Source organism: Mycteria americana, chromosome 7 (genome assembly GCF_035582795.1).
Source record: "Mycteria americana isolate JAX WOST 10 ecotype Jacksonville Zoo and Gardens chromosome 7, USCA_MyAme_1.0, whole genome shotgun sequence".
Taxonomy (NCBI): domain Eukaryota; kingdom Metazoa; phylum Chordata; class Aves; order Ciconiiformes; family Ciconiidae; genus Mycteria; species Mycteria americana.
The window spans coordinates 3,099,494-3,119,304 of NC_134371.1; the positions used below are offsets into that span (position 1 = coordinate 3,099,494).

At 35.2% G+C, this 19,811-nt stretch overlaps 1 protein-coding gene across 5 annotated transcripts in view; it reads right to left on the reverse strand.

Moving 5' to 3' along the window:
• Positions 1 to 690: 690 nt before the first annotated feature.
• Positions 691 to 19,811, reverse strand: part of IFT80 (intraflagellar transport 80) — a 57,407-nt gene continuing 38,286 nt past the window's right edge. For 4 of the 5 annotated variants that reach the window (XM_075506815.1, XM_075506817.1, XM_075506816.1 and 1 more), the window contains 11 exons: positions 19,412 to 19,530; positions 18,475 to 18,549; positions 16,753 to 16,916; positions 12,160 to 12,224; positions 11,218 to 11,353; positions 10,382 to 10,529; positions 9,457 to 9,628; positions 6,439 to 6,528; positions 6,169 to 6,341; positions 4,901 to 5,024; positions 699 to 2,064 (listed from right to left, as the gene is read on the reverse strand). In XM_075506815.1, coding sequence (XP_075362930.1) covers positions 1,951 to 2,064; positions 4,901 to 5,024; positions 6,169 to 6,341; positions 6,439 to 6,528; positions 9,457 to 9,628; positions 10,382 to 10,529; positions 11,218 to 11,353; positions 12,160 to 12,224; positions 16,753 to 16,916; positions 18,475 to 18,549; positions 19,412 to 19,530 — 1,380 coding nt within the window. In that variant the 3' untranslated portion in view covers positions 699 to 1,950. Of the gene's footprint in view, positions 2,065 to 4,900; positions 5,025 to 6,168; positions 6,342 to 6,438; positions 6,529 to 9,456; positions 9,629 to 10,381; positions 10,530 to 11,217; positions 11,354 to 12,159; positions 12,225 to 16,752; positions 16,917 to 18,474; positions 18,550 to 19,411; positions 19,531 to 19,811 lie in introns of all 5 variants that reach the window. The other variant, XM_075506819.1, reaches the window with a different exon arrangement.

Sequence of the window (19,811 nt, forward strand, 5' to 3'; positions counted from 1 at the left end):
ATGTCTCTCTGGGAGCGAGGGGCCCAACACTGAACACAGCATTCGAGGCGCGGCCTCACCAGTGCCCAGTACAGGGGCACGATCACTGCCCTGCTCCTGCTGGCCACGCTATTTTTGATACAAGCCAGGATGCCGTTGGCCTTCTTGGCCACCTGGGCACACTGCTGGCTCATATTCAGCCGGCTGTCATTGTGCTTTGGCCTAGGAACTGAACAACCTTTCCCATCACCTACAAATACAACGCTTCTCATTAACACCCAGACATGGAGAGCCAGCTTGAAGTACTGCGGTACTTGAAGTACTTCTGTGAAGGACATCAACATCAACCTGAAGGGCAGTCAGTCTAAGACAGCACCTGCAAAGCCTGGCCTCCATTCCATCGTTTTCTCTGTTCTTTGCAACGGTTAATTGCTGCACCAGGCACTCTTACGAAGCTGAGTGAATTTGCTGCCTCTGCTGTACAAAACAACCTCTGCTGTTTCTCTGTTGGAAAACCGGCCCAAGGATAAAAGACAAAGATTGAGCCGAGACCCTGAACTTTTTATCACCACTAGCCTGGTCTTCAAAAATTGCTTACATTGCATTACAAATCTGAGTCAGGCTTCATAAATTTAACATTAAACACTTGCCATTAGTGATATTTTGGGCTCAATTCTGGAACTAGTAAGTGCTTTCTGCAAGTCAATGGAAGGTGAAGGTGTTCACTTTGCCACGTCAGTACACCAGAATACTGCGGAGCTTCAAATGAACTACATCAAAAATGTTGTTTTATTTAGCAGTCAGGTAAATCAATGGAGATCACCTAATGCATCATCTGTTACATACATTTAAAAAAACCTTTTATTTGTTTTTATTAAGAAATTTATGAACTATGCAAAAAAAAGTGTCATGTAATGATTTACAAACCAGAAGAAATTTGCCAGATATACAGATATTTAACATTTTAAAAGATACATATTCTACAATGTCAGTTATGAATAACCTGCACACGTATTTATAATGCAAAGGGCTTCTGCAAAGAACACCTAACATATGCAGCCATTTTCATATGTAAAACAAAGAAAAATATATCTTGATGAAATAACACAAATGTAAAAACAGTATTTTCAAATCAAGTGCTTTGGGCAGAAAAAATACATGGAAAACTCTTCCTTCTTTTAAATGAATATGATATTTTAACCTTAAGGAAGCTCTCAATATCGTTGTCAATTACAGTTAGATGCTACAAACCCAACCAACAACGCTGTTTGTTACTTCAAACAACATTCAAAGCACGTTCCATAGCATTTTAAACAATTTACATTCTCTTAGAAAGTACCCTTTATTGCTAAATAGTTTGCTACAGTGACAAACCTGAGTTGCTGAAATAATCTGAAATCATCTATTAAAGAACTTGCTGGTACATACGTACCAGCAGAAATATGTGTTACCATAACTGTGAGTGAAATATTCTTTTGTACTTTATAGGTGCAAGCTCCTTTTTTAATTTTTAACACTTACAGTTTGCTAAATTTGTTTCAGGGCAATTTAAACAAGTCTTTCAGAGGTCGCTGAGGTTGCAGAAATAACCAAACTACTTAACTAGGTGCTTAAACTGGGAAATCGGTACTTAATTATAGGCAACCAAGGTTAAATAATTTTAATGGCAATGAAAATTTAAAAGCCACTAACGGCAAGACAAAAGTTAATTTCCCTTTTTTCTCATACATGTATTATGGACTACAATGCAGCTACTCACTGCAGCTAGGGCATCAGAACATAAACCCAGCTCAAAGTGAGACTGTAGTAAACAAATAATTCTGCCTGTCACCCAACAATTAACAAGAACTACACCAATTCTCACCCCTGTTCCCCGCAAAATCTTTGCTGTGGCTTTTTTAATATATGTTTGTCAAAATATGCCAGTACAAAATATTCAAGAAGCACTTATCAAGGTGACCAAACGGACAGTCATTGCTGTACAGTTACACTAGCTCTCACTGCAGGACTGGCTGCTGCTCGTTCTCTTTCTCTAGCAATTTCCATCTCTATTTTGGCTTTGATTTTATTCCAATCAACTTCCAGCTGTAAGAACAGAAAAGCGAGTACACAGAGGTCAACTAATGTTATACAGAGAGGTCAAACAGATAGCTATTCACTAACAGAAGAATTTGAAGTTATAATTACAAAGTGACCATATCAATCATTATATAGTTCGTCATGTGTAAGTGCCAACTTATACTAATGGAATGTATGAAGGCACAGTTGAGTTCTAACAAACTGAACTTTCCACCTTTAAAATAAAACAGACTTGATATATTTTAACAAATACTAATACATCTCATTGTGTCTGGCAAAAAACCCCCAACATTAAAACATATGAAAATAACTTGGATCAACTTGCATCTAATTTAGATGTAATGACATCTGTGTCCTATTACTGAGAATATAGCTCTTTATCAATAATACATGCAGTGATGTCTTTTGACTGCACCTAAAGTCCAACAAGTAAACTGATTGCATATTACACGAGTTATCTGATATAACAGAAATCAGATTTCTGCTTGAAATTTGTCTTCTACGTCAATAAACGTTTTAGCTTTATCTTGGCATTTGTCCAGGTGCAGAGAATCGTCATCTTCCGGCTGTATTCTATTTCAGTGAAACTTCAGACAACAGATACAGTACAATATCCACGGTACAGTGGGGTACAATAATTGTCTCTTTCCAAAAATGCTCGACAAGAAAGAATGGATCAAGGTGCACTTGATGACTATAAAAACATGTCCAAAAACTGGGCAAAAATGTAATTGCAAAGTTCAGTTTCATTGCTGGAGAATTAAGACTGTCAAAGATGGGATGGGAAAAAAATATCTCAACTGCTGCACAGGGAATTTTCAGAGTAGCTGTTATTCTGTTAACTAAGTCATGAAATAACAAGGAAGATTCTCTGCAAGGGGAGATATAACTGCAATACCCACATTCTCATGTGAAAAGGTTAATCCCTCAATTCAGGATGCATTTACTGGGTCCAGGTGCTTTGGATCTGACAACTGAAATCTTTATGGAGCTCTAAGAAAGAATGTGTTTGCCTTAACAGATGTCACACAGATGCTAAACATACCACATATAGGGCTAATTCTGCCCTCTAGCCCAGAGAACTACTTGCCAGCGAAGCCAACAACCCTTGCCAGTGACACCTAGTAACTGCCAAGATACGGATTCTCAGTATACGTATTAGGTTCATAATACCTTACATATAAAGACGTGAGATATAACAACTAAGCACATTTGTTTAGATTCCGTATCTGATTGCAGATCAGTGCTCTCAGCTGCAGTATAGAAAAGAGGTAAAAACTCCTTACTTAAGCCTGAAGGAGCTTTAGGTGGTGAGAGGGAAACTGAGACCCTTTTTTTTCCCTGAGAAGGAAAAGGAATAGCAGCACAAAATCTTGCTTTTCTCTTCAGTGCCCTCAATATTTCCTTCTAACTTTGCTATACGAGTCTGACAGGCTGCATTAAGAATTTAGTTACCACTGTAGCCAAGAGCTTAACGTCCACTTCATTAAGTAGGTTCCCTCCTAGTTTCAGATCCAGCAGACAAGACCTCCAGAACATGGATGTGGAAAAGGACTTCTTTACTCCAGGAACCTTCTGCAGTCCGAGACCCAAGTTTCACGACTGAGCGTAAGGTGAAACAGGCTCCGCTCACATCACTCTGCTCACACCTTGTCACTGACAAGGTGTTATTGCTTAGAAACCCTTCCAGAAACTACGGCTTTCTTGATGATTTAAAGACCAGACAGTATTATCTAAAAAGTCTCTTTCAGAAGCATCAGGGGATTAACACGATTTTTGCTCAATAATGGCTTTAAAGTATGTAGAAGACATACTTCCAGCACAGCAGCCGAATTGCTGCATGGTAAGAGTGCTTGGAATCTGTACTGTTATTTTTCTGTATTTTCTAGGTAAAGTACTGCAGAATGGTTCACTGGGGGGCTAGATATTGTGTAGACTTTTACTCTTGTTTAGGAAATGAAACATCCTTAGAAGTGCTAAAAGCTAATGACTTACATTGGAAACCGAGCTTTATTGAAAGTGTAATGGGCACTGTCCGATTAAAGGATCTGAGCTAACAGCTTGGATGTATTTCCTGATCCATCAGCTACAGTGGATGAAAGGATCTGACACAGTCAAAGCACAGGTCTCTTTTCATCGTTTCACCCTCAGAATGCTCAGGAACAGCGAGGGGAAGAGCAGGAAGGACATAAGTGCTGCTCAACAAAACTGCTGTCTAAGGTGCACATGTGGGTGCCTCTCAAAGGAAATGTGCAGAAGTACTCCAGTGGAATCTAAGATACTTCTAGCTTATGAACTGTAAGATCTGTCCTCAGTCTTTAAGATCTGTGAAATGCTAATAAATTGAAATGACCTACTGATGATGGAGAGGGTTTCCAGAGGTCTGATGAAATTGTATATTTAGCTACTTATCGTATTTGGCAGAATGGTTCGTAGTTCACTCTTTATATATATCTAGACACCTTCAAAGTTTGTTGTTGTTGCTATCCATAAAATTACATAAAGATGTTGAAGACATTTAAGAGGTACACGTTCAACCATACTAAGGTCTAGCTCCCTGTTTATAGAAAACAACTGTGCCTTCATTTGTATAATCCTTGCCAGATACTAAATATATACATTCCGTATCTGTGCCTTCAAATAATGCACATGCACAACTATTAATAGCCAAGTAGCCACACATCAAGCTATGAACTTGTACTCAGATGTAAAATCTTAAGATTTGTGTCCACATTTGAACCAAAGAAAGAAAATGTAAGAGCAATTCCTCCCCACCCTCCCAAACTGGCTACAAAGAGCAGGCTGACCTAAAGCTGGAGGAATAATTCTGAGGAATACTTACACCTTCTGCATATTGCAAAAATCTTTTGTTTGTTTCTTTTTTACCAAAGTCCTCTAGGAACTTTTGTCGATAAGCCAGGACTGTGTCAACATGTGTCTTGTGCTTTACTGCTAGTTCTAGGGCCCTGGAATAAAACAGAAATGGGCTTGTCAGGCTGTATAAATGCTCTGGCACAACTACAATCACTATGGTTTTGCAAAACGATACACTGAAAAGCGTTTGGGCTGCAGGCAAAGATTCCTAATCTATAGGGCCAAGCAGTTTTACATTAGTATCAGTCACAGGAGGTTAAAAGTAGCCAGTGAAGGAGACCGTCTACTTTGTGATGCATGCTATGAAAAATATCCAACAATTATTTCTGTTGACAGCCTCATCATATCATTGGAGTTTGACAACAGGAGTCTTTTTATTTCAAGGAAATAAAACAGAACGGTTAGAGTTTAGCATTTTCAATATAAAGGGGTAAAAGTGATAATTTTTAATAACTTTATTACCATCAGGAATAGCTTCTGAACACTGTCATAACACACATTTATGGCATATGCTACACAGCATTTACGAGTATTGTACAGGTGGGAAAGATTAGTCATTGGATTAGTATAATTGATTACTCTCACATCTGTTTTCTTCGCAATGGCATAAGGAATACTTATGTTTGATATACACAGTTTTTAGATTATACATATTAAGCAACATAATAAAACCCCACAGATATGTGGGGGAAAGACAACTTTTTGTCCACAGTGATATGGTAATAGCAGAGAAATTAGTAGTAAATGGCCTCAGAAGATTCTGTTAGAATACGTGGGGTTTTGTTTAAAGGAGAAATTCCTACTTTGTTTTCTCAGGCCTAATTCATATTTCATCCACCTACACAGTGCTGGGAGTCTGAATAGCCACATATCTATTTTTAGCAACAAGACATTTCAAAACAGCCTTAATTCTTTGAGGGTCACATACAGTTTGAGGTATCGCTAAGGACTTTTCTGTGTTAACAATAATGAAAAAGCAAGATGTTATTTAAAAATACTTCCGAGCATGTTTTGGACTTTTATCACAGAATACTTGTATCTTCTAAATAGGACACAAAAAAGTTACTATTTTGGTTATTGTCAGGATGTTATTTACTTCATCTTTTTACAGCTCAGGGCGATTACAGATAGGAAATTAGTCAGCTAAGTATCTGCAATAAAACAACTGATCTAAATAATTTACAGGTTACCTCAGGAAGACTGCTTATAAACATACTGTGTTTGAAGAAATACTACCTATCCCAATTGTAAAGATTAATGTTGACTTGAATAGCTTGATAAATAAGGCCTGTTTGAAGAAGCAGGGTTTCAGCTTCTTGGGTGTTTCCACTGAACAGCAGTATATGAGCCATCCTTGACTCTTTTGATGGAAGATCTTTGATGGAATTGATATACTGAACTTTGTCAATCTGTTAACGAGATGTACAATAGTTTAATAATGGAAATTAATTAATAAAATTAGTTTTGCAACAATTTAACTGGAAATAAATAACTCAATTTTCTTACCTCACCAATTGATGCATAGGCGATTTCTGCTGTAGCCATGTCTTTGTTGGCAACTGCCATAGCAGCTAAACATGCCCACATAGTTTGGTCCTGAAATTTTAAAAAAATGCAAGTCCTAAAACTTCAAATATTTATTATCATGCTAAAAATGACTTCTCAAAGGAAGTATACAAGTCCTGAAAATAACATATAACAATACAACATTTGTCAGTATGCCATTTATGGCACTGTGGTCTAAGTCTCTTATCAGAAAGTCACTACTTAATTATTTCTCAGAACTCCTTCATTATAAAAACATTGATGTTGTGATCAGCTGAGACTGACAGCGTGGCTGAATGAATCATTAGTTTTCAGCACCTCAACCAGTAATGAAACTCTTGCCCTAGTATCACTTTGCGACCTCATCATCGGTGTCCCTGTCACTACCTGTGGAACTATGCTGGAAACCAAAGCACTGGTTGTAGTTAAAAAAATTATTTTAACCTGGCTAATCTCAACTTGGCTTCACAAATATCTGTACTGGAACCATGATGCTGACAATAACAATAACTGTACATTTATCATAAACGTACTACAAATGAGAGAGAAAGAAAAAAAATTACTTGATTGTAGAACAATGAACCTGCTGAAAAGTAAGTAAGAGCTTCAAAAGTTCTGTCTCCTTTGTGATATTTTTAGTACATTTTATGTTTAGAATTAAGAATTAGAAAAACTTAGTGGTACTAATAATATTACGCCCTTGTTTTCTATTTTCATGACTTTTGCATTTTTTTTTTTTTTACACAACCTTAAGGAAACCCCACTAACTCAGAAAAACATTTAGGAAGATCCTGACATTTTGATATCTTCCCTTTTCAAGTCTGACAACATTATGACAAAGATATACTACTAAAATGTATTAGTTAATATAGTTTAGGCTACCACATCTGAAAACTCTAGTTCAGACAGGAAAAATATAATTTTGAATGCACTTGCTAGTCCACGTGCACTCTAGGAATTCAGTGGGTTTTAATGTTTTTGTTAAATGTGTTCAATAACAAATTTGAAAAGAAACACTTTGCAATGTGAATAGATTTTAGAAGCAGCATAGGATTACTATTGATTTAAATCAGAATAAACAGCTACACTGAGTATGCTCTAAACATATTCCCATGCCCCGTCTCACAATCGCTTTTGTATGAAACAAAAGGGGGAAGACCCACTGAAGCCAATGAAACACAGTAATTTCGCCTAAGGCTGTGGTTTCACTATCGCCACCTCTGCATGCGTTCCTACTCTGGCCATGTGGTCCTACTCTTTACCATGATTCAGGACAAGATAAACCTTCCTGCTGGTAGCCCATAATTTGGGAGAATTAAAATTGTTCAGAGAACCAAATGCTCATAAAATCTTTGTCATGTTCTCTTCCCACTTCCCTACTATTTAGAAAATTAGGTGATAAAATGCTGAAAGCTCAGCCTGAAATTATTCAAGAGACCAAGGTTCTAGGAGCTTTTCACCAATAGGTCTTGCTGTTCTCTCTCTCCTCAGAAAGATGGTCCGTTTTCTTATTACTTATTGGAAATACTTTGAACTGTCTACCTGGGTTGCCAAAATCAATAAAATAGCCCTGTATCTCCATGAAGAGTTTACGAATCATGAACGATAAACAAAGTACTCAAGGCAAGACCTCGTGTAAAGGTATTCCAGGTCATCCCTCAGCCCAAACACAAACTATCAAAGAGAAAGGATATTCACAGCATCTAGTTTAGGACGGTTTAGATGACCTATCAAAGACAAAAACTTTCTTTTGTGTATTAATGGAAAGGAGAAGTTTTCAAAGACTGAGACCTAGGTACCTAACTTGGATGCTTAAAACCAGATGATGGTTTTCTTTACGCTGAAAATAAAGATTCTGTTATAGTTTTGTACCAGAGTACCAGATGATGGTACTCTTTACGCTGAAAATAAAGATTCTGTTATAGTTTTTCTTGAAGGGCCTTCCTCACTTGTTGACAGATATGGACTAATGAGGAAAAGCTCATTAAAAAAGGACAGTGAAAACACATGATACCTATATTGGGATTTCATAAAAAAGCACTGAAAATTTTAAACATTTTTCTGTTTAAGTATGATTAAACTCATTGGATGACTCTACCTGTAAAAGTGAAGAGGATGCATGAGAAGTTTGACAAAAAAATTCCTTGAATTAGAAAACCTTCATATTAATCAGAAAGAAACAATATTATGAATATTACCACCCGATACAGCTGTTTTATTTTTAAAGATGATGCATTTAGATTACTCAAAAAAGTTAACATAATACTGTATTTGAAATTTGAAATCCCAGTTCCCACTGCCAAATACTGGAATAAAAGCCTACCATTAAAGGGGTAACACTCAAAATACAAATCATTATACAACTCAAGTTATCTGGATGTGTATTGATTTAATAATGCAAATAAAAAAATATTTGAAATACACATTTAAGGTCATGATAATCATATGAAAGTGCTAAACTCTCTTCTAGGAGTAAATGGGGGAAAGGAAGCAGGGTTTGGGGGGATTTTTGTTTGTCTGTTTTAAAGACTGCCAGACTCACCTCATCTGTTGCTGTTGCCTAAGTACATACAAAAGAAAGCAAAGGGAAAAAAAAAAAGGTGAAATAAAATATGAAAAAAATACTAGGCAACTGTTTGTGGAGATGCAGATCATTTTTAATCGGTTATATTAAGGCCTAGTCCTGAAAACTTAAGCTTATTACTAACTTCTGTGAGTACCTTCTGTGAGTTCAATCCATCTGGACTTTGGTGTGAATAAAAATAAGAATTTTTATTATGTATAATGAAAATTATGAAATTATGTATATTATGTAATTATGAAAAATGTATACTTTTTCATGATCAGCCCAAAAATAATCAGCAACAAAGCAGAAGAATGGAAATGAGATGTAACATCTGATATGCAATTATCATTATTAAAGTAATACTTGAAAACATAAATATTACAGTGAAATTATATCTGAACATTAGCATTTACCTTGACAAAGCGACACAATCTGACAGCATCTTCCCATTTCGAACTACTAACATATTCATGAAGAATCGCAGGATAAGGTGAAATATTAAGGTGAATAAGTGAACCATCTGCTCTTCTAATTGTTATTTGATTTCCTACAAAACTCACAATCTGGGGATTTTTGCTAAATTCACTGGGTAGAGAAAGAAAGGTAAGTTAATGTTCGCTTCTTCCTTACTGAAAAGAACATTAAGAATTTAAAGAAATCTTTGTTTCAAAATTACAAAATGATTATACTTCATTTTCAGAGCATATAAAAATCTAAGCACCTAGTTATTCAACAGTTATATCCAACAGGTGGTTGCAATGTTCTCTCAAAATAAAATTATAGTTATGCACATTCACTAGCTGTAAGGCAAAGGCAAACTGGGTATTTGTGCAAAAATTTTCAAATACATTTTTCAGTAAAAAATATTTGGTCTCGCATAACTCTTAGAATGAAATAATGAATTCAGGTATTCTTTATGAAGAATTTCATATCACAAAGTATACAGGCTGAAGTAAACACGTAAAGTAAACATGCTGAGCTAGAAATATTATCTGTGACCTAATATCTTGATACTTTTCATTTCCAACAGATACTTTGAACAGATCTTCTTTTTTGTTTGTTTTTTTTTACAAACAACTAAGGCAATCTTTCATGATATGATTAAAATTTTGCTTTTGCATCAAGATGCTATTCTACTTTTAAACTGCACATCATCATTTCAACTCCAAACTTTATGATATACCTTATAAAACACTTTTTCCTCATTTCCTGATCAAGAAGTACTAACATGAAAAGAATTTTAAACATCAACTACCAAAATTAACATAAATCTTTAAGGAATGTGTAAACTAGTTAAAATACATAAGAATACTATTTTGGTCAAAAAGGATATATTACCTTGCATCTTTTTCATACAGAGTTTTTGGCAAAAGATCTTTATCTACATAGACTGTGTTGGGGTAGTACCAGACTGTAAAACGGGTATCTTGAATCCCACAAAGAATGTTAGATGTGTCATTCCAAGCCAAAGTTTGAACCATCGTCCCTTAATTTAAAGATAACAGAATAACATGCATTTCCACAAGAAATTTCAAAATAAAGGTACACTTCTCAAACTGTAGTAAAAGAGTAATTATTAGTCATTCTTAGTTCCTTTTATAAGAACTGGTTTTAACCCCCTAGTTTGTAAGGTAACATCTTACAAACTGTCAGCCAAATTCAGTTCTCTCCTTCTGAAAGAAAGTTCTTTCCAGAATAATGTTTTTTGGACTTAGTTTTGAGACTGGAGATCAAAATTAACACAATGGTCAGACTGCACCTTTGTACTTAATGGATCATGCATCTGTCTACAGCATTTCAACTTTTAATTAAAAATATTATGCACTTAAGAGTTTGCATTTGCAAGAAAAATGTCTGAAAGATTCTGCATTGAATAATTCTGAGGAATACATCCTTCTCCAGTATCCTCTTAGCTGCTTGCTCCGGAATCCAGTAACAAGTGCTTAAATGTTAACAACTGCTTTACATGTAACTGATAGAAAAATTATCAGAATTGAGATAAAATGTACTAAAATGGTTTCTACCACTATCTTATGAAAGCCACAAGACTATTTCTAATGTCTTTTCAAGTCCAATTTCACTATTAATTAAAAAGCAAAATTTTGTCTCTTGTACTAGATAAAAAGTCTACTTGCTTGCTAGCATAGTTAAATGTTATTTTGAATTTTTCCTACCTATTTTGACAATCTTCTGTTCTTTTCCAAACCGTTTAACTGAAGTAATGTAAAGATCTCTGTTCTTATCAATAAAAGCTATTTTTCTCTCACTTGTAAGTCCTTTCTGGTCCAAAGCAATCTCCACAATTTCCGCCTGAAAAGGAAAAAGAAAATATCTGATTTTTATTTTGGAGATTCATATCACAGAAAGCATGTGATATTCAAACAAATGAATGCTTTACTAAAAACAAGGCACAAAACCCTTGAAAAACCAGACTGTGAAGACACTTTATGTATGTCTTCTCTGTTGAATGAAGCATTATGTAAATTGAATTTCATGCAGATTAAAACAAAACTGCAACAGAGAAGAGTTAGCCGTTTAGGAATTTACTACAAAACTACAGAAATACAAGTGGCAGTTGCAAAGCAAAAGCTGCCTAAAAGATAAATGTTTATTCCTCTCTCCAAAGAAGCGGCCTAATTTTGCTTTTGTTGTATACCACAGAGAGAAGAAAAGTAAAATGCAGTTCAGGCAATCGTTTTTGAAGTAAAAACAGTAAAAGCTCAGACTGAAGACAGACAACTTTTCACTGACGTTCTTTTCTTCAGTGTTAACAACAGGTCAGCACTAATAAGAGTTCCTCTGGAGTACATGCAAAGGAAACTCAGTTGATCAGTTTTACTGCATAACAAAACTAATTACCTGTAGTTTCAAACTCTTACATGCAAGGGAAACACATGCCAGTAACTGAACACAACCTATAGTATATCCCTTTGTACATCGACACTGCATAAAGAATTTGATTTTTGTTATTTTATAAGTCAGCTAGAGTTGTCAAGCTCCTTTCTATTAAGATTGTAAACCTTTAATAGGTTATTAGACCCATTATTGAGGATACTCATTACTGATTTTTAATTTCAAAGTATAATAAAAAAGAGACATTATATCCTTCACCTTACCTTATGGGTTAGAGGCTTTCCATCACCCAATGGCTTTCCAGATAAAGCTTCAAATATGTAGATAACTGAAGAAAAAAAAATTATATGGTTTATTAGTTAAAAGCAACAGTTCTTCATAGACTTTTCAAGCAGTTCCATTCATTTTCAGAGTACAATTTACTGCAAGTGGATATTTATTGCTGTGTGCTCGATTTACCAGTGACTTTCACACTCTGGTCAAAAAAGAATCTTACAGTTGGGAAAATGTAACCATCATAGTCTGCTGAGCTTAGGAATAGTCTCATTCTGCAATTGGAGTGATCTGTGCAAATTCTCAAATATCATTATTTTCAGAGCATTGATAGCCATTGAAACATGATATTATGGACTGATACAGAACTGAGAAAACTAATGTTTTACTTCCTATCACAGCTCAAATGGTTATTTACAGAAATGACATTGAGTTCTATCTGATGCAAGTTTGTACCCTGCATTCTGAATAAATTAATGTTACCAAGGCTATCTGACAGATTTACTCAATCTTAACCCACAATTTTGATGAATATGAAAGTTTAGGAAGTGATACCATTGACATATATTTTCCTAAAGGAATTAGTATCAGATATATAGAAAGCTGTCCTTGGAACTATTGGGTAAAACATTCTTTAGAAGCATTCTCTATTTTGTTAATAACATGCTCTATTTTGAGTCTTAATACAGTGGTCCCTAGGCATATTTTCTTCCAGGACAGTTTAGGGTTTCCACTTGTCATGATGATACAGTTAACGACAATTAATAACTGGCTTCCTGCAAAAGTATCTGCTTTATCCAGATATACTTGAATTTTATATATAATTCTTGCAATCTTTACCAAAAGTCCATCTGTTCCACTCTCTCCCTGTCTCACCCTCAAAAAAAAAAAAGAAAACCAAAAAACCCTCCCAAAAACCCCCACCTACATCATCTATATTTCTGGGATATCCAGTGAAGACTCAAATTTGCAACTTGCCTAAAAATAAAGTTTCTTTTTCTTTCTTTCCGTCTCTATATCTATATATACACGTGAGTGCATGTGACGCACACACATCCATGTGTGTTCAAAAACTATTCGTACATACTTTATATATAGTCTGTGAATATACACACGAATTCAGACAGATGTAGGTAGAGTATTCAAACCTAGAGAAAACAGTAACGTTATAAGGAACCAGCTGTAATTCAAAGCACACGATTCCACCTTAGTTCATGGAAAACACCAATGTGACAGAAACATTTCAGATGTTCAATAACACATCCCACCTGCGGTTTCAACACATTACCTGTAAGTATACACTATAAGATCAACATACACGTTCATTCCAAAGGATGGCGATGTTAACATGTTAATCCTGCCGTGCATTTCTTTCACTAGGACACAGGATGTTGGTTTGAGGTCAATGGTTATACAGGCAGAATTAAAAAAAAAACCCCAAACTGTAAGAGCAGGTGTTCAGCAAGCATTGGTTGAGTTTGCAGAGGAGGTAAAGAAAGGGTTTTGCACAAGCATTGCTCTTGGCAGCTGGCTAAATATACAAAAGAAAACTCGTTCCTGAGAAGTGGTATTTTTCTCACTTTTATGCATGGCTCCCTGCATTAAATTTATTTTGATCTAGCTATACATGCCAATTTTACTGCTACTATACCAGCTATAGGAAGTGAGATTAAGAGAGTTTTAAAGAAAACCACTGTACCTAATTGACAAGTAAAATTGGTTACCTTTTCATTAATCTACAAAGATTATTAAGGTATTTCAGAAAATAAGTTTAGGTGTGTGTCGTCTCCCCCCAATCTGGAAAAACTCCACATCACTTTACAATCATTTAGAACCGAAAATATATCTTTTTAAAATGTATAAATTAAAAATATAAACAAAGGGCATACTCTCACTTTGAACATCCAGAGAAAGAGAACAGCTACTGTGTGTCTTTTAACACACACGTTCTATTATCATGGAATTACTGCTCCTAGGGCCAGCAGTTCCCTTTTGAGAACAGGCTCACCTCCCTCTTCCAGCTTCATTAGAGACTGAGGAAGGACTGTAAGTGCAGAGGTACCAATCTTTTTTCTAGGTTACTGAAAGAGGAAGAATATCCAAGTAACAACACTGAAGCACAGCAAGATATATCTCTCTCTGTTTCAGAGTACATTAGCTGGTAGAGAGCTCCATGCTACGACGTGTAAACTGCTTCCTGTATCAAACTGAGCTATCTTAGATATTTCTACAATGCAGTGCATTATGAAAAACAGACCTGCCCTCAAAATAGGGCAAAGAAAAAAACCACTTCTGCTGGGGTGAGTCGAGAAGAATAAACAGGCCTAGATAAGCCACGGTTTCCTGTGCCAAGAATCTGTTTTCCCATGTGCTGGCATATTACAAAGGCTTTTTACCACTACTAGTGGGACTCGTATCTAAACAAGAAAAAAAAAACCCCACCCCTACTCATTGCCCTGATGGAAGCTCCTATCAACAGGATGATTTGGAGAGCTTATCTTGAAAACATAGCCAGAAACTCAGCCTCTGTAAATTCCAGTTTTGATAAAGATTAGCCTGCATGCAGGCTGACAAGATTTTCAGGACCCTAACAGGAATGGTTGGGAGATGGAGATGCTCTTCACTCTATTCAGGAAGATGGGCAGGGGAATGGGGCAAGAGAGTGAGTTTACCATCAAAAGCTTAAATATGCATGCATATAGACAGCAGTCAATATTTATGGATGAATTTTCTATATAACCTCAATTTATTTAATGTACTTCTATTGTTTTTATTCTAATATGGCAATAAAATAAAGTCTCTGTGTTATACATATTAAGTAATACACAAGCGTACATACACTTGTGTAATATAAATACATAAACACACACACAGAGTAAAAGAGAAAAGATCAGAAATAAAATGCAAATTTTCACTTAGCCATTTATATTTTTTTTGCAAACTACTGCTTTCTTCTGAATAATTTACCCTGAAATATATTTTTGCTGATTAAAATCCCTTTTAATTATTACACAGCTATTTTAGATATTTTTAATGTCTTGGTGCTTGAGGATAATATTTTCTGAAGTAGTTGTCCTTAAAAATGAAAAGCGCATTAAAGTTACATTACTACTCTTTAAAGTAATTATTCAAAATGAATAATATCTAAAATAGATATCTAAAATAGCTGTGTAATAATGAAAGTATTTGTTTTCACAGAAAGATAAGGATGTACAAGAAAAAAACCATATATATAAGTGGTATGGAGTAGCAAAATTGCTTTGTAACAAGGAAGTGAGATAAATCTTGCCTAATTTTTCTTTTGCTTGGGTAGGGACATTTCAAAGGATTATTACAAGGGTTTTTTTCAGTCACTAAGTAATTTAAGTTGTGGGTTATATGCTGAGAAAACTACCATACAATCAGTACTAAAGGGCTAACTCGCTGCCTATAATAATCAGGATCTTCTTTTGTCTTTTGTACTGCACACTGAAAGGTTTCTTTTGCTATGGAAAAAAGAAGATAAATATGATGCTTCTTTGCTGCAAGACAAAGCATTCTAAAATTCTGAAACTGTTTAAAATCTAATCATTAAGTCTAGGATAACAGAATTACAGATAATAGACTGAGTTAGTGCCCGTTGGAACCACGGGCAGGAAGTTTTCACTGTTTCACCCTGCAATAACAGCACCTCCTGTGCACTGTTGTTCCCACTGGTAATCCCCTCACTGGCCATATCGCAGGAGAAATACAGCTACAGATAGCACTGCAGCCCTGTATTGTAATATTGGTATGGCCTATAAATGGCACAAGTATGAAGTCAAAAGTCATAGTGCCATGGGTTTTCCAGCAATGGAAGTGTCTGTCTCCAGCAGACCCTGAAAATTTAAATTGTGGCACAGGCAAACTACACATTTGCATCAAGAGATAGAACAAAGGAAAAAAGCTCACTGACAAAAAGATATTCCTGTACCGCTCATTAATGCAAAAATTTACCTGAAGCTCATTTGGCCATGTTGTGGTTTATAATTATAGTGCTTTTGATGCCAAAACACAAAATTTAAGAGCATAAAATTCTTCAAGGACACAACACTGAGACAGAACATCACAGCCTCATAACTATGGTCATATCAGCTGCATATAAAACTTACATGCTGCAAAGATACAACCCCAAGAAAACTAAAACAAAGAACATCTGAGAACTAAAATTAATCACAGCTAATGTACTGGTAGCTTCTAAGAGTAGCAGTCAAGCAGAAAAAGTTGCTGAGGCACTTCTCTAGAAAATCACGTCAGAGAGTGAAAACCTACCGTTCAAGTATTTATTGTAAATATTCCATAGTTCTCTGATGCATTACACACAATTGGAAGTTCAGAGACGTATATCATTCCCTTTAAGTTTTTTAATCAAAGTTAAGCAAGACCCATCATTTTAATTCATTTGTATAATAAATATTATCTTTAATTTATATCGTAGATAAATTGTTTATGATTTATGCTTTCTTTTCTACCATAACTACACTAAGTAAAGTTAAATGCAAAGATGTTGAAAACTTCATAATGAATTATTAGCAAACATGGAACTGTTAGAATGGAGAACTTACCCTTTTCATCAGCTTTGTCTTTTACTGCTAGAGTATCATTACTCAGAGATACTGTCTGGACATTTAAAATGTCTGTTCTCATTCCTGGAAATTTTGGAGAGGAAATTAATCTTCCTTCATATGAATATAAATAAAGTCCTCCACCATCTACAAGAAGAAAATGCCTACAAAAAAACCCCCAACAAAAATGTAAGTCACTAAATAATACCGAAACACATGATGATAGTTTCAACAATTTGAAGGTAATTGTCTAATATCCTGCAATTGTTTTCAGTTAAACTACATCATTTCTAAGCCTTACATTTCAAAGTTGGTATTCTGAAAGCTCTGTATGGAAGATTTCGGTTTTAATGTGAATGTTATCTTTTTCTATGAGAAATATTTGTTATCTGGAATCACTATGATTTTATCTGTTATAGATATTCTAACATTTAAATCTTATAACTCCTGATGACAAAGCATACAGATGCAGACGGTACTCCCCACACATCACCCCACGAGGCAACGCTGTGTGTATATATGTGAGAAACAGCTTTAATGTTTACAGCTAGCTTTGAGATAGTATTACCTGTATCATTTCCTTCAGAACGACTGGATTATAATGTAAAGCAAATAGAAGACACTTGTAATGAACTGATCACCATCTATTACGATGCAGGGCTTCAGTGAAAAATAACTTATTTGCAGGAAAATTTGGCAAAATATAAAGAATATAAATAGTCCTACGTAACAATAGCTGTTTGGTAAGTACAGTATCTCTAGTTCATAGACACAAAACACATCCATAAACAAAAAGCCAGTTGTTAGACCCTCAGCTATTGTAAATGTTACCAATCACTGGCACCAAATGAACCACTGCCTGTTTGCACATTATCTGCCGAGGTAGACTGGTTTTACCAAAACCTTAGGTTCAGGCGTCGTGATCACCTACACTGCCAAAGAATCTGGGTCACGTTTTCAAAATTTAATCGGCGGCACAAAACTTCAAATCTAGAACCTGATCTTCAAAATCCTGTCCACTTGCTCACCCATTCTCTACTGTAGTATCTTTGTAGACGAGGACATAAATGCTTAATCTGGGGCACTCAAAAATGCAGTGAGCATTGTGCCGCACTATGCTGAAATAGTTGTCTGACACTATTTGCACAAGAGAATTAAGACTACAATCAAAACTCAAGATTTTTTACTTCTGGTCCTATTCTTAGTCCTTTGAAAGACTCTCTTTCTACAAAAGCACACGTAAAGATCCCTTTGACAAACAATTTTCAGGAAATACAGATTAAAATTTTTTTAAACTGAGAATAAAATAGTAATTTCTTGCAAATATAAATACAAATATGTATGAAAAATGCAACTATTTCTTTTTATTTAGCATACCTGGCAATGCTTTTAATAAAAATCGGAGACCAAAGATAATCTGTATAAAATATATTCCAGTTCAAAAAAGCAATATAAAACATAAAAAAACCCCAGTGTTAAGGTAATGTCAGAAGATCTACTTTCTTCCGTAAATGAGAGTATAAAGATACATATGTAACATATGAAAAGATTCATTACCACCATCACACATCTATGGCAAATACACCAGCTAAGCCTTCCCATGCTACTTACCAATTCTGTATACTTTTTGTCTATTATTTCAATATGTGCTTATGTTATATAACAAAGTTTTAGGAAATGCACGTTCACATCTAATAGCGAGAATTACAAGAAGTAAGCTACCTTTCCGCTTGTAGAATCAAACTAACTGTTCCTTCCTTCAGGTCAAAGATCAGTGGTGTATTCCAGTTCTTTGTACTGCAAAGAAAAAAATTCATCATTCGTTAAAACCACTGATCTTCACGTATCATTGCAAATACGAAGTTGAATTCACTAAGTAAAGCACACGCGTTTTAATAATCTAACATTCCTAAAAAGGGAGGTTTTCAAAAGGAAAACAGTATTTAGGAAGCCAAGTAACACTGATAACCAAGCAGTATGATCCAGTAACATTTCTGCCTTCATTTTTGCATCCCTTCGCACTAGCAGCAGCTGACCTAGGAGTCTGAGTAAACAGCAAAATCACATTTATATGAAACAAACATATTTAAAAAATATTTCTGAATTGTGGTTCAACTCTTTTACAGTGATCCGGAGGTAAGATAGAGTCCCTATCTTGTGTTCCCTATTACAGGCTGCATTATTGTTCAGCATTAGTCATCTCACTGAACAGGTAAGTACCTTTAGGAGTAAACTTTAAATTTCAGCATCTGAAACAGAATATCATGTTCTTCAAACATGATGCAGGATTGAATCATTCCTATTCTATTCCAAAATAAGGACATGCCAGAAGCAGTATCCAAAAAAAGGAGTCCCTAGATGGAGGCACAAATACACTTGCATCCAGCCACCATTCCTGCTGCCTCTGCGTGAAAAGAAAGCCTGCCAAATTTTTGTAGCAAAATGAACAGACAGTTATGGCACCAGCAACGAGGTGAAAGAAAGGATGACAGGGGAAGGGCAACTATACTCCAATACATTTTGTTGTAGATGATGCGAGGTTCCATAGCATATTTCAATTAAAAAAAAAATTAGCTACTGTACTTCAAATAAAGTTTCTGCTACTCTCTTACAACTGTTAGATAAACTTGAGAAAGTTTCATGAATTTTTATTACTTACGAAAACACGTAACACTGAAGAGAAGTTGAAACAACCAAATGCCCATAGTTCAAAGAGGCCTTTATAACCCTGTCACGGAATTCCAACAAATCTACCGCATCGTTAATAACATTGTGCACCTAATCAAAAGAAAATTTTGGTTTAATAAAACAATAACTGAAATGAAAACCAATTAGTGAAATATCATATTCTTTCTTATTATAACTACATGCTGATACTATTATGCCATTAGCAGAACATATGTATGTGGGACCAGGCTTTCACAGAACCGGTGAAAACAAACTCCAAGGTTCTATAAACTCTGAATAAACAGAGAATAATTACTGAAGAGCTGAATGGAGTTCCTTAAAAGAAAGGAGTAATTAATGTGTACTTGGAATACATAAGATACAAGCGCAAT